Raw genomic sequence first — 14,592 nt, forward strand, 5'->3', positions numbered from 1 at the left:
GTAAGCTTGTTAGGCTAAAAAGTTGGCTATTATTTGGTAAAATCAGCGTATATAAAACGATTTTATTATAATTTTTTATTATAATAGAATTTATTATAATTAATATTATAATTAATAATTACAATAAAATTATTCTATATTAATTGATTTTATTGCTTCAGGAGCAAATTTTTTTTTATTAAAAAAAAAAAAATGAGAGGACAAACCCAACGGCTGAACCACTCAATACCAAAAGGCCTAGCCCCTTGCACCCAAAAGAAGATCCTTGGCAGACTACTAATTAATTAAAATAATAATAATAATAACAACACATCAGAAAAATAATAAAGATCACCGTATGACAAAATATTTAGAATAATACTAGAATAATTTTTAAAGTTTTAATTTAAATTTAATATAATTTTAAATTTAATATCTATATGATAAAATTTTTATATTTTATTTACAAATATATTTTTTAAAATATAAGAATGAATTAATTTTATTAAAATAAAGAGATTAAATAATAATATTTTAAAATATAATAATCAACTAATTATTAATTTTACTAAAATAAAGAGATTAAATAGCAATTTGACTAATATTAAAATTTATTAACTAATAAAAAATTTAATAAAGAGACAAATTAATCACATATATATAATTTATTTTATGCATTCTCCATCTGTTTTTGATCATATTGTAATTTATGTTATATTATAATTGTATTAGTTTCAAATTTGATTAATTGTATTATTGCAACTAAACTTTAAAATCATAATAATTTTATTTAATTTTTTTAAATAAACTTATAAAAATGTGTATAATGATTATATTTTAAATTTTTTTTGAGGATGGGTATTTTATTGGAGCTTATTGGTGGAAGTTAAAATGGGCTGGTGATAAGGAGAAGAGTTGTGCTTCATTCCCATAGTAAAATACTAATTACATTTTACAAGAGCAAGAAGTAATTTTTTTTAATTATATAATATTTTTTAAAATATTTGCATGTTTATTGAATTCTGAGGAATTATCTTATTATAATAAATTTTATTTATTTGCAGAATGCTAATATACAATTAATATTTTATGCCACTTAAGACAGAATATATAAGTAGATAATATAAAAAAATAATGCTTTCCCTGTATTACTGCTTCTGGTCTTGAATTCCACATCATCGCGTGTGTGGTATATAAGCGTGTGCATAACTATCTTTCAATGAATAATTGCCTGAAAGTGTAAATGTATATAACAAGTCTTTCTTATATTATATACGTGCGTTTTTTTATATTTAATTTAAAAATAAATAAATAAATTAAGATAAGTAGTGTGCTTTTCAATCATATTAGTTTATATTACCTGAATATATTCGTATACAGGTTTCGAGATTTATTTATTATATTTTTTCTATTTAAAAATTATAATTTTATAATAATTCAATTTAATTAATTTTTTTATTTTATTAATTTTTATATTTAAAGTTAAAGAATTAATTTCAATTCTTTAAATTTAAAAGAAAATAATTTATTTCTAAAAAAATAAAATTTATACATAATCATTTAAGATTTTTTTTTGCAATTTTTTAATAAATTATTTATTTAAAATCAAATAATGTAATTAATGATTTTACAAATAATTTTTTCCCCTTGAAATCCATTATTTTTCATTTCTGAGTATGGAAAAAAGGGTATAACTTCAATTAGTATTTCATTCCATGGATCATTTATCCATAAACTTAAAGAACTCAGCCATGTGAACACAAATTGTAATAAATTAAACAAATATTTAAGCACCATTAATTAAATCTGTGGGTAATTATATTGATTTTGATTTCTTGCATCAACCCATGGGCAGATTATATGATTTATGTCACTAACAGTCACAATCTGTCCACTGGTTTGCCTACTTTAGAATAATAAAACCAATCACTTTATATTAAACAAAGATTAGTGAGATAACACTTGTTTCTGTCTTTAGCCAAGAGCCTCCACAGCCAATCAAAATCAAACCTTTAACAGTATTCTTCAACATTATTACATAACGACGCATAAATACATTATCCAAAGAGAACTATCACACCTAAAAATTTGTACCCACTAACTTACAAAATATTAAACTTTTAAACACTGTGATAGAACTTCCGAATTAATAATTCAATATCAAATTATCAGAATTCAATTTCGTTTTTATTTTATTAAAATTTGAATTCAAAATCTTTGAATACCAGTTTTTAAAAGAAATTTGAGGAGAGTCACCAATGAGTATTGGTGTCCGAGATGGTTAGGAGCTCCTCCAAGTAGTCGGCTCCTAGATCCTCTAAAACCACCGCATTTTCCATTCTGTCTTTGATCTTTTTCTTGCTCTCCGATTTCCTCTTCATTGAATGCTTCTTTTTCAATGCTAAAACTGGGGAATAACCTTCCTTGAATTCGTGGTTCATTTCTTGAAGTGATTCGAGAACTTTCTCCATAGGAAAATTTAGTATAGCCATTGAACCTCTCATCGCCAATGCAGCTTGATCATAAGCTAAGGCTGCAGCTTCAGCTGTATCAAATGTACCTAGCCACACTCTTACCCCATTTCTTGTTGAATCTCTTATCTCCGCCGCATATTTTCCCCAAGGCCGTTTTCTAACGCCTCTGTAAGCAATTTCTTGAATAGGTTCCTCTTGATAATCATCTCTGGAGCTTACCTCCTCATAGTGGGTAGCACTGTTGGTGGAGGAAATGGGAGCTTCATTAAGGACTCCCAAGAGAAGCATTTCTTCTGAGTCATTTTCGTTGAAGGGAAGAGGCTGGGTGTAGAAAGACGACTCAAGGGAGTTGAAGGAAGAAGATGACTGATCAGGGGAGAAATGGGAATAGTAGTTTTGGTATTGATGAAAGAAAGAAGAAGAAGAAGAAGAAGAAGAAGAAGAAGAAGAATCCATTTCTAGAACTTAGTTTGAAAGAGTAGAAACTAGAAAATCTTCTCTCTTTTTCAACACCCTAAGCTAGTGAGGTGGTCTTTGGTCTTTGTTTTGAAGGCAAAAGATATATATAGAGAAGGAACAACCTATCACAAGATAAACTAAAAAGGAAGGAAATGAACATTGAGGCCTTAAAGGGATCGGATAGATTACATGAATGGTGGGCACTTTGAAAATTTAGGTCGTTAATGGGAGAGGAGTTAATGCACGTGAGTCAAAAGGTTCCGTGGGGCATGGCGGCTAGGTCAAATAAGAGTTCACAGTGACATCAGCATTAGTGATTTCATTTGGGAGGTATTGATGGTGGCTCCTCAAGGGGGGCCTTGTCTTAGTACTCCACTTGGCAAATTATTGATTTGTGATTAATGTCCTTTGCCTGGCAACTTGTTTCAGTGATATCTTCTTCTTCTTCTTAGAACTATTTAAAACATATAGAGATTGCGATAGTCTAAACTCTCGATATGAACAAAGAAAAATCAAAATCGAGACAAGGTAAAGCCAAGTTAGAGTTCTCTAAGAAACAGACAAAGGCAAGCCTAAATGCGTTCCAATAGGCTTCAGTGATTCGATTTGTATTGTCAATTATGCACGAAATAATGCATATAGCTAACAAGAGCCAGAATTAATTCCTTGACCAGCAACTGGGTTGAATTTTCTTGGTTCAAAGACCAAGTCGTCATTGTACATTCCATATATCTCTCTGCCATTTTCTTCTCTGGGAGGATGGGTTATCGTTTGGTCTTCAATAATGTCTTGACCATTTATGAATTGTTTTATTCATATTCTTCTAGAAGCAGCATTATTATTCAGCACTGATTCTTAGAGCAGAGAACGGATGGATACTTAATTGCAAGCAGGCCTTTTCCATTCCATAGCTGCTAGTTCCATGTTTTTGAATTCTTTCTTCATTGGCAGGATTATGAAAGTTTGGTGTTGTAAAACTACTAAATTAAAGAGCTTTAATTTAGTAACTTTATATTAAAGGTATTTTTAAATCTATGAAGTATCAAATTTGAACTTGATTTAAAATTAAATGATAAACAAAATAAAAGTTTAAAGAATTTCTTAGTTGGCCATTATAAATAAAACATTTAAATTAATAAAATTTTTTACTTATAAAAAAAGGTATACTTTTCTTTTATTGTCTAAGTACAATAATAATAATAATAAAGCCTTTTGTTTTCAAGCACACACAAAGCAAAATTTAGAGGTCTAAGTTCAAAAAAGATTATGAAAAGGATTAGTCAAAATTTAGAGGTCTAAATTTGAATTCAAATTAAGCCAAATATATATATATATATATATATATATATATATATATATATATATATATATATATATATATTGCACTTATCATGAAGAGTTATATATATATATATATATATATATATATATATATATATATATATATATATACATGATGTCATGCTTATTTTTATATAACTCTTCATGATAAGTGCAATGAACTTATACATGAATAAAGTTTTATGTGTACTTTTCTTATGTATACATTCCATGGCTACTTCAACATGAAAGCTTTAAATTTAAAATTTTATAGGAATTTATTTAAATTATTTTTTTATCAATTTATGTTTACAAAACAAAATTTGAATTTTTTAAACTAAAAAAAATATTTTTTTAAAAAATAAAAATTAAATATAATTATATAAATATTTAATTAAAATTTTTTCATATAAATAGTTTATTCTAAATAAAGTCGAAAAGAAAAAAAAATATTGATTCAAATTTGTAATCCCTCGCTTTTTATAATAGAAAGGGGTAAAAAAAAATTAAATTTCTTATCTATATTAAAATGTATATAAATGCTTAATAATAAAAAATTATTTATATTTTTTTTAAGTGAAATTTATCATAGTTTTTAATTAAAATAATAATTACTGATTAATTAAAATAAATCGTTGCTTTGATTTGCCCATAGATTTTTTCCCCCGGAAATTCATTGGCCTATTAAATAGGTCACATAGGCCTGCCGAAAAATTAACTAGGTTTCTTTTAATTAATTAATTAATTAGCCCTCGTGCCACTACGAACCCTTTTTCTTTATTACAAGCAACACCAAATTATTTTTTTTATAGAAATGAATAAATATTTTATTAATTAAAAATAATATAAAAATTAATATATTATATTTTTAATTAGTCTAACAAGAAATAATTTTAGTATCGACGACAAAATTTAATCTGATATTGAATGCTAATTATTTATTAATTTATAATAAATATATATAGCATCCTTTAGTTTGGCCTTGCAGCCGATGATGTCAATTAGCACACAGCTTATAATTCACCAATGCCTTATAATTATTGCTTTGAAAGAAAGGTGCATGGTCACTGGTCAACATATGCTTATATATTATATATGGGCATCCACCTATACTGATTATGATTGTGAAGGAAATAAATTAATAACTATGGATTTTGATGGTGCTCTCTTCGCAGAGGTTGGTCAATTTGGAGATGCCATTCAATTATGACTCTCCGGAGAGATTTTGAAAGTCCCTTTTCAACTTGTTCTAAATTTTTAATTTGGTCAAAAGTTTCAATATTAATATGAAATGAAACTAAATAAAATTTTTATTTTAATATTATCCTTGCCTTGGATTATCACTGATAAGTGAATACTTACTGAATAGATTATTGAAGAAGGGAATGTCAAGTTTATTTTCTCTTCTTTTTTTATATATTGGCATAAATCTCACTACGAATGACAGCGGGTAATGGGGCATACCCTACCAGGGTGCAAGGCGGGACGGGTTTCTATGTGAAATTTTTTTATTTTATTTTAATTTATAATATAAATTTATTTATTAAAAAATAAAATATAATTAAAAATATAAGTTTTATATATTATTTTAATAATATATTTATATATTTTATTAAAATTATAATATTTAAATATATAAATATTTAAAAATAAATTATTTACGTGATTTCAAGGCAGAACGGGTTAGATTCAAGAATTTTTGCCATCCCTAAATGTCAGAGGACCCTCTTTATTAACTACTTATATGATTATATACAATTCCTTATACACACAAAATTAGTTTCATCGTCTAACACAACACTGAAATAGGAAATTATAAATTGAATTTAGATATAATGAATTTTTTTCATTTAAAATTTAATTTATTATAAATTTAAAATATATAATATATAATAAAATTTATTTATTAAATATTTAAATTTTATATATTTATATTTCAAGTTTACAATAAATCAAATATAAAAATTTTTCTTAGTACAATAGTGGGCCCATCAAGACTTTGGAATTGAATTTTAGATTCATTTCAGGTCTCAACTAGGATTTTATACAACCTAGCTCATGCAATAAGGCCCATCTCAAAATCTGAAGTCTAAAAACCTAAGAAATATCAAAGAAATATTACATTTTTATCAGATAAGGTGAACAGGCGTCTTCTTCCATTGAAGTTTGAACCTCTTTTCCTCTTCAGTTTTCAAACCATGTTCTCTGCAACTGTGAACACCCTCACAACCATCGCTCTTTCCAATTCCAATAAACCTTTCTCTTCTTCTTTCCTTGGCCCTTGCTTTCCTCTCTTTATCTTCCAATCGCCCTCCCCAAAAGCCCCTCTAAAACCCATATTAGCCTCTCTAATCCCCGCCTCTCCACCTCCTAAGCAGCAATTATACCAGCCCTTTAGACCTCCTCCTTCCCCTCTCCCTTCCCAGTATCGCTCCCTCGACACTGCCTCTCGTCTCGATATCCTTGCCAATCGCCTTGGCCTCTGGTATGAATACGCACCTTTAATTCCCTCCCTCATTCGAGAAGGCTTTACCCCTCCATCCATTGAGGAAGCTACGGGCATTTCCGGGGTAGAGCAGAACCGTCTAGTGGTTGCAGCTCAGGTTCGTGAATCTCTTGTTCAATCTAACACTGACCCTGAAATTGTTTCCGCATTTGACACTGGTGGCGCAGAGTTACTTTATGAAATTAGGCTCCTGAGCGCAACACAGCGGGCTGCATCCGCCCGCTTCATCATCGAGCACAAGTTAGATGTCAAGGGCGCGCAAGACCTAGCACGCGCCGTGAAGGATTACCCTCGTAGGCGCGGGGAGAAGGCATGGGAGAGCTTTGATTACACTCTCCCTGGAGATTGTCTGTCGTTTATGTATTACAGGCAATCCAGAGAGCATAAGAGCCCATCGGAGCTAAGGACAAATGCTTTGGAGATGGCATTGGATGTTGCAGAGTCTGAAAAGGCAAAAAGTGCGGTCTTGAGCGAACTGCAAGGGGAGGGTGAAGGGGAAGATGGGAAGGAAGAGGAAATGGGAGAAGGAATTCGTGTTCCAGTTGTGAGATTGAGGATTGGTGAGGTTGCAGAGGCAACTAGTGTAGTGGTTTTACCTGTTTGTATGGCAGAGGAGAGGGAAAGAGAAATTTTAGAAGCTCCATGGGAGTGCGGGACTGAGGGTGAGTTTGGTGTGGTGGTGGCAGAGAAAGGGTGGAAAAGGTGGGTGGTATTGCCAAGGTGGGAGCCAGTGGTGGGGTTAGAGAAAGGGGGAGTGGTGGTGGCTTTTGCAGATGCAAGGGCTTTACCTTGGAAGGTGAATAGATGGTATAAGGAAGAGGCTATTTTGGTGGTGGCTGATAGGGGAAGGAAGGAGGTGAATGTGGATGATGGATTTTACTTGATGGCTGTTGACGACAATGGTGATGGTCGTAGTGGTGCATTGAAGGTGGAGAGGGGTTCAGAGTTGAAGAAAAGGGGTGTTGGGGAGAGTTTAGCGACAGTGTTATTAGTGGTAAGACCACCAAAAGAAGAGACTGATGATCAACTGAGTGATGAAGATTGGGAGTGAAAAGGATAGTGGGACAGCAATGCAGTGTTAATCTTGATTAGATGGAGGATATTGCTGGTAAATGATAAAGAAGGAAACTTGAACCTCTTATTAATGAGGGCTTCATTTAATACCCAGTGGCAGGTTTTTGCTTTCCATTTTGTTGCCAAAACTAGCTATGCTGGTGTAATGCTTATACCTTAGAGCCAATTCTTTTTGCCTTTTTTTTTTACCAAACGAATTCATAAGCCATTGTCCTTTTACATTTCTTTATCATAATATATATATTGGATTGTTCAATGATCTTCTTCTAGAGGGTGTTTTGTCAGTTATTGTTTGGATTAGCTATTATGATATTTCAAAGAAGAAATTGGTTTGAACTAATGGAAGTTTTAGCAAGTGTTCTTGTGAGATAGTATCTGTTAGCTAATTTTCCTCAGTACTAGTCGTGCATATCAGAGAGAGCAACATTAATCTGAGGAATTTAAGTTATTGCTAATTCTTTTATTGCAATGTATTATTTATGAACTGGGCTTCATCAGGTAAAGAGCAATCTACTGTCATGCTCTTGAAGAAACTACCAGAACTCGAGGAAATTAATGTTTTGCACAAAGAATCAAGAGGGAAAAGGTAAATGAACTTAATTGTATTCTACAGCTTCTTTGAAGATCCTGACATGGGAACTGAATCTTTTTACGGTGTATGGCATAAATATAATGGTTTTCAGCATTCTTTGGAGCAGGAATATAATTTTCTACTGTTCCCCAACTGGTGCATTTCTCTCTAGTCCTTGAAAATATGAATGACTGCTCCTGAATTGAGGATTTCTAAATTGAAAGGTCGCCAGTTGTCATTGGCAGCCCTCTCAATTTCTTGGCTATTACAGGCAACTTTAATTATCCTGGTTGTTTGAACCTACTTTATTGATGGCTTAGCTTGGCAGAGTCATTACAAGCAACTGTCATCATATGCAAATCAATTTATAGCATGCACCTGCAGCTCAGCTGTTTGCTCTTTTCTTGGATTATAAGCCATTATATCAGTTACTTCAAAGAAAAGCAGAAGAAATAATGTTGAGTACCCCTTAACTTCCAATTTAAATCTCCAATCGACTTTCAAGTAAGCTGCTCATCTGGAGCATTCTATGAACCCAAATTACAGTTGATTAGGTCTGGTTTTAGTCTTGACAACTTCAACGAATACATCTGTCCAAACTATACCGTCATCGTGATTGGGTGTTAGGCTTGGTGTTCAATTTTGTTTTGCACATTATTCAATCATGATATGCTTGGGAAAAATTTACAGGGCATCAAATGAGCCTCAAACATGGGCATGCATATGAGCAATGCACCAGAGGAGCTTATATAGCTAACAGAAACACAGTTAACTATAGAAGCCATATCAATTCAATTCATAATGGCCTATTGCTTCTACGGACGTACGTTGCAATAAGAATTAGTTTGCTGATTGGTCCTGATAAAGGTCTTTTGAAATTGAAAGCATGCATGCAGTAATCAATCAACTATCTTTTTTAAGTATTTGGAATTCACAAAGAACATGAACACTTCATCACAAATCTTTTTCCCCACATATATTCCTAAAGCATTGTTGCCCTTCAATAACTCCGTAGAAAGTACAGATTGACCTCAAGACACCAGTTTGAAATGAATGACAAAATATTCATAAACTTTTCTGAAATTTGACCTAAACCACCTGTGCAAATGAAATATTCCCTTTACAAGTTCTTCCTGAAAACATTGTTCAGCAATGTAGCTTTCCATGGTAAATAGAACAATAAAATCTTGAACCCCCGGTTGGCATATTCAAATTCAAGAACCTCAATCGCCACTTATTAATTTATATTTTGAAGCCCACCATATCATCTTATCAATTCTCCGTTATCTCACCACAATCTTCAATCACAACAGTTTGTGAAGTCCTTCCACTTTCTGAACCTAGCTTCTCCATGTCCTTAACCACACTGTAGCCATCAACAACTTTCCCAAATACAACATGCTTTCCATCAAGCCATGATGTCTTCTCAGTGCAAATAAAAAATTGGGAACCATTAGTGTTTGGGCCAGCATTTGCCATTGAAAGAATACCAGGTCCAGTATGCCTTAGCTTGAAGTTCTCATCCGCAAACTTCATGCCATAGATTGATTCTCCTCCAGTCCCATTTCCTCTTGTGAAATCCCCACCCTGGCACATGAAGCTTGGGATGATTCGGTGGAAAGTTGAGCCCTTGTAGTGTAGTGGCTTTCCATATCTTCCAATCCCTTTCTCCCCAGTACAGAGGGCACGGAAATTTTCAGCAGTTTTTGGGGTGACATCCGCAAAAAGCTCCATCACAATTCGACCAGCTTTCATCTTGCCAATAAGAATATCAAAGAAAACCTTTGGATTTGACATTTTCAATTACCCAATTAAAATCCTGTTAAATCAAAAGATGGACAAGTATTTCAGTGCCCATAATCACAATTTTGCATATGCTTATCCAACATTTTAAATTGCCACCAGAACACACATACTAGGTGCTTATGCTGATGCATAGACTAGAAGTAAAACAAAAAAGTCAAAACCCGTAAATCAAACAATTCCTTCCTCTTCAGCAATGCACTTTTAAGACTCCATAGAAACAACTTTATAGCTAACAACTTCAAATACAAAAACAATAAATGTAGCAACTTGTTCGAGGCCATAATCAAAATGAAATTAAGCAATTTGATAGGCACGGAGAATTGCTATTACTATTTATATTGCCAACCTTCAATGCAAATCACGCCATTATCAATGACGCCCTTGCTCTGCAAATTGGCTTTCATAAAACCAAAAAGGGCAAAATTTAGGAAGGAAAGATCTGCAGACACACAGTCGCATATGCACTGATGCAAATGTAAAAAACAAGATGAAAGGGCAGAAAAAAAAAAACACACATCCACACACACACACAAATATACCTCCATCCAAAAGATAAAGCATTTCAGTGAAATACACAAAATTTATACAGACTCGAGGCGTAAACTGCAGCAGAAGAGTCTAAATCCACACAGCACAGAATCCATTCCTATTGATCTAAACATGATTTATTGCTTTGCAAATAGTTTTATTCATCATCCAAAAACTCCAAATACAAAGTACAGAGGAAAATAAAGGAAAAAAAAAAAGAGAAAGGAACACACACCACAAAGTGGAAAATAACTTAAAATGCAGTTCTTTCAATTCCATTTGGGAAAAGTATTTGAATAAACAAGGAAAAAAATGTAGCAACTTGTTCGAGGCCATAATCAAAATGAAAATGAGATTTGTCAGGCACGGAGAATTGCTATTACTATTTATATCGCCAACCTTCAATGCAAACTTCGCCATTTTCGACGCTCTTGCTCTGCAAATTGGCTTTATAAAAGCAGAAAAATAACAGAAAAAAACAATCTAAACAGATGATGAATACATGAACTCAAATCAAGTTAAAGGAACATAAAAAATAAGCAAACCCAATCTACCCACACACACAGACAGACATATGACGCTAATGGGTCATGAAATGTACATCATCCAGCGTAGAATCCTCAAGAAAAATAGTGACATAAATCAAGAGGGTATTATTGGTGGACGATTCATAATATTGCACAGGTTTTGAGCTCACAGATTTTTTAGTAAAATCAACCGCAAGCCTTCGATATGTGCGTATATGATCACACACAAGGATATAGCTCTCTATTGATCAAGTGAAAGGCGAAATGCAATCAAGAGAAGGGTTAACAAAAAATGGAAAGTAGGGCAAAGAAAGTGCTCACCTTTTAGGTCAAGCTGCAGCTGGAGACGCCGTATAGAGAGATGGAGAGAACAGGGTTTTAGCGGCAATTTATATAGACTGAAAAGTGAGGAGATGAACTGATGAAGGTTTAGGGTTTTGTTCTTTGTTGCTATACTGCCCCGGCATTTTCACATAATTTCTACTTCGCCCAGTATAAATAAATAAATATATACACACACACACGCTGACACACAGAGGATAGAGAAACTTTGATGTCTTACACACACACTTTATCCAACTTCTAGTAAGTGATTTTTTTTTCATGATAGAGTTTGGTGCCCAGCCAACGCCTAAACTGAACAAGTGAACACGATGGAGACGAAACTGAACATGATGGAAACGCCTAAGTTCACCAGCAAGCCAATTTCCCTCATCCCCATGACTCTTCAAAAACTCCAACCACCCTTCCCAACTCTTCCTTCCACCCTCAGACTCACCCAGATTTCTCATCTGGACCAAAACTCTTCTCCTACCCCTAATAATCTTCTCTCACTTTATCAAACAAAGCAAATCCATGCCCACGTCATCAAAACCCACTTCAATAACACTTACACGTTTTCTCTCCATGCTTCTACACTTACTTCCCGCTTAAGCCCTCAAGCCCTGCACAATCTCCTTTTATCTGCCTACATTAGAAACAATGAACCCCAAAGCGCATTAAACATTTATGTTTATATGAGGACTTTGGACACTGAAGTGGACAATTTTATTGTACCATCAATTCTTAAAGCTTGCAGTCAAATCTCAATGACCCATTTGGGGAAAGAGATTCACGGTTTCGTTCTTAAAAATGGACTGTTTGGTGATGTTTTTATACGCAATGCTTTAATGCTGATGTATGCTGAATGTGGGGGTTTAGCATCAGCACGGTTACTGTTTGATACAATGGGTGAAAGAGATGTTGTTTCTTGGAGTACAATGATTAGAAGCTATTGTCGGAACAGATTGTTCCGTGAAGGATTGGAACTTATAAAAGATATGCACTTTTCTAATGTTAAGCCTAGTGAGGTTGCCATGGTTAGCATGGTTACTCTTTTCGCTGACCTTGAGAACATTCAACTGGGGAGAGCAATGCACGCTTATGTTATAAGGAATAGTGCTGATGAGAAAATGGCTGTTCCTCTAACTACTTCTTTGATTGATATGTATGCCAAGTGTGGAAATTTAGCTTCTGCAAGAATCATTTTTAACGGGTTTAGTCAGAAAAGCATTGTTTCTTGGACTGCGTTAATTGCTGGTTATATTAGGTCCAATAATTTGCAAGAGGGTGAAAGGCTTTTTGTTAAAATGATTGAAGAAAATACGGTTCCCAATGCGATTACAATGTTGAGTTTGATTATTGCATGTGCGTTTGTAGGGGCTGTACAATTGGGCAAGCGACTACATGCTTACATTTTTAGAAATGGGCCCAGAATGTCACTGGTTTTAACCACTGCTTTGGTTGACATGTATGGAAAATGCGGTGACTTAAGAAGTGCAAGGGCTTTATTTGATAGCATGGAGAACAAAGATATTATGACTTGGACTGCTATGATTTCGGCTTATGCACAAGCTCACTGTATTGATCATGCTTTTGATCTCTTTGTCCAGATGAGGGATGGCAAGGTGATGCCAAATGAAGTGACAATGGTTAGCCTTCTTTCTTTGTGCGCAGAAGTTGGAGCCCTTGACATGGGCAAGTGGATTCATGCTTACATAGACAAGCTAGGCATTGAAGTAGATGTGGTACTGAAAACTGCTCTGGTAGACATGTATGCTAAGTGCGGGGATATAGATAGAGCTCAAAGCCTTTTTAGAGAAGCCATGTTTCGAGACATTTGCTTGTGGAATGCCATGATGACTGGATATGGAATGAATGGCTATGGTGCTGAAGCTTTGAAACTCTTTGCACAGATGGAAAGACTAGATATAAAACCAAATGACATAACATTTATTGGAGCGCTGCATGCTTGCGGTCATGCTGGATTGGTAGCAGAAGGAAAAAGACTTTTTGAGAGAATGGTTCATGATTTTGGCTTGAATCCAAAGGTTGAACATTATGGGTGTATGGTGGATCTTCTTGGTCGAGCTGGACTGCTTGATGAAGCATATGAAATGATTGAGAGCATGCCAATGACCTCTAACATTGCTGTATGGGGTGCTTTGCTTGCTGCCTGCAAGCTTCACAAAAATCTTGATCTGGGGGAATTAGCAGGAAGAGAGATTCTTGCATTGGAACCCCAAAATTGTGGTTATAATGTTCTTATGTCAAACATATATGCTGCAGCAAACAGATGGAACGATGTTGCAGGCATGAGAAAAGCAATGGAGGATACTGGAATTGAAAAAGAACCAGGTCTCAGCTCAATTGAAGTAAATGGTTCAGTTCATGATTTTACAATGGGCGATATGTCGCACCCTCAAATTAAAAAAATAAGTGAAATGTTAGCTGAAATGAGCAAGAAACTAAAAGACGCAGGATACATGCCTAACACATCTGTAGTGCTACAGAATATTGATGAGGAAGAGAAAGAAACTGCACTTGCATACCACAGTGAGAAGTTGGCCATGGCTTTTGGTCTTATTAGTACAGCTCCAGGCACTCCAATTCGGCTTGTGAAAAATCTCCGAATTTGCGATGATTGCCACACGGCAACAAAACTACTGTCCAAGGTCTATGGGAGGACATTTGTAGTCAGGGACCGTAATCGATTTCATCATTTTAAAGAAGGATCCTGTTCCTGTGGCGATTATTGGTAGCATTACCTCTTACCAGAAGACTACAGCATAATGTAACATAAATTCCTTTTGTATAGGTCGATAATAACAGTAAAAGCTGTATTCATATTCTTTTTGAATTAGAAGTCGTCCGTCTAATTGCCTATTTGAGCTGCCTTCTTTATGTAGAGGCTGATAATTACAGGAAAGTTATGTTCATGTTCGACTAATTGTACCATTAAGCATCATTTGCCTAATTGTCTACTTGAACCGGCAGTTTCCTTCTCTTCTGAAAATCAATGATTACCCA

At 33.8% G+C, this 14,592-nt stretch overlaps 4 protein-coding genes and 2 non-coding genes across 6 annotated transcripts; 2 read left to right on the plus strand and 4 right to left on the minus strand.

Moving 5' to 3' along the window:
- Positions 1-1,979: 1,979 nt before the first annotated feature.
- LOC110662508 (ethylene-response factor C3-like) lies at positions 1,980-3,075 on the minus strand. The gene has a single exon (XM_021821483.2). The coding sequence runs from the start codon at positions 2,907-2,909 to the stop codon at positions 2,232-2,234; it is 678 nt and encodes a 225-aa protein (XP_021677175.2). The 5' UTR covers positions 2,910-3,075; the 3' UTR covers positions 1,980-2,231.
- Positions 3,076-6,296: 3,221 nt separating this feature from the next.
- LOC110662534 (rubisco accumulation factor 1.1, chloroplastic) lies at positions 6,297-8,068 on the plus strand. The gene has a single exon (XM_021821525.2). It carries the CDS (start codon positions 6,431-6,433, stop codon positions 7,787-7,789), a length of 1,359 nt encoding a protein of 452 aa, XP_021677217.2. The 5' UTR covers positions 6,297-6,430; the 3' UTR covers positions 7,790-8,068.
- A 1,265-nt stretch (positions 8,069-9,333) lies between these two features.
- Positions 9,334-11,742, minus strand: LOC110662538 (peptidyl-prolyl cis-trans isomerase CYP19-3). The gene is made up of 2 exons (XM_021821527.2): positions 11,566-11,742; positions 9,334-10,202 (listed from the first exon to the last, which is right to left on the minus strand). Exon 2 carries the CDS (start codon positions 10,178-10,180, stop codon positions 9,656-9,658), a length of 525 nt encoding a protein of 174 aa, XP_021677219.1. The 5' UTR covers positions 10,181-10,202; positions 11,566-11,742; the 3' UTR covers positions 9,334-9,655.
- Positions 10,446-10,576, minus strand: LOC131179000 (small nucleolar RNA snoR86). The gene has a single exon (XR_009148007.1). It is a non-coding gene; the product is annotated as a small nucleolar RNA snoR86 (small nucleolar RNA).
- Positions 11,029-11,154, minus strand: LOC131179001 (small nucleolar RNA snoR86). Its single transcript, XR_009148008.1, has one exon. It is a non-coding gene; the product is annotated as a small nucleolar RNA snoR86 (small nucleolar RNA).
- A 50-nt stretch (positions 11,743-11,792) lies between the features above and the next one.
- Positions 11,793-14,501, plus strand: LOC110662533 (pentatricopeptide repeat-containing protein At4g21065-like). The gene has a single exon (XM_021821524.2). It carries the CDS (start codon positions 11,898-11,900, stop codon positions 14,322-14,324), a length of 2,427 nt encoding a protein of 808 aa, XP_021677216.2. The 5' UTR covers positions 11,793-11,897; the 3' UTR covers positions 14,325-14,501.
- Positions 14,502-14,592: the final 91 nt, after the last annotated feature.

Source organism: Hevea brasiliensis, chromosome 3 (assembly GCF_030052815.1).
Source record: "Hevea brasiliensis isolate MT/VB/25A 57/8 chromosome 3, ASM3005281v1, whole genome shotgun sequence".
Taxonomy (NCBI): Eukaryota; Viridiplantae; Streptophyta; class Magnoliopsida; order Malpighiales; family Euphorbiaceae; genus Hevea; species Hevea brasiliensis.

What these genes read in the sequence shown, in the direction of transcription:
- LOC110662508 (XM_021821483.2), bottom strand. Translation starts at nt 2,909, where the DNA reads ATGGATTCTTCTTCTTCTTCTTCTTCTTCTTCTTCTTCTTCTTTCTTT.
- LOC110662538 (XM_021821527.2), bottom strand. Translation starts at nt 10,180, where the DNA reads ATGTCAAATCCAAAGGTTTTCTTTGATATTCTTATTGGCAAGATGAAA.
- LOC110662534 (XM_021821525.2), top strand. Translation starts at nt 6,431, where the DNA reads ATGTTCTCTGCAACTGTGAACACCCTCACAACCATCGCTCTTTCCAAT.
- LOC110662533 (XM_021821524.2), top strand. Translation starts at nt 11,898, where the DNA reads ATGGAGACGAAACTGAACATGATGGAAACGCCTAAGTTCACCAGCAAG.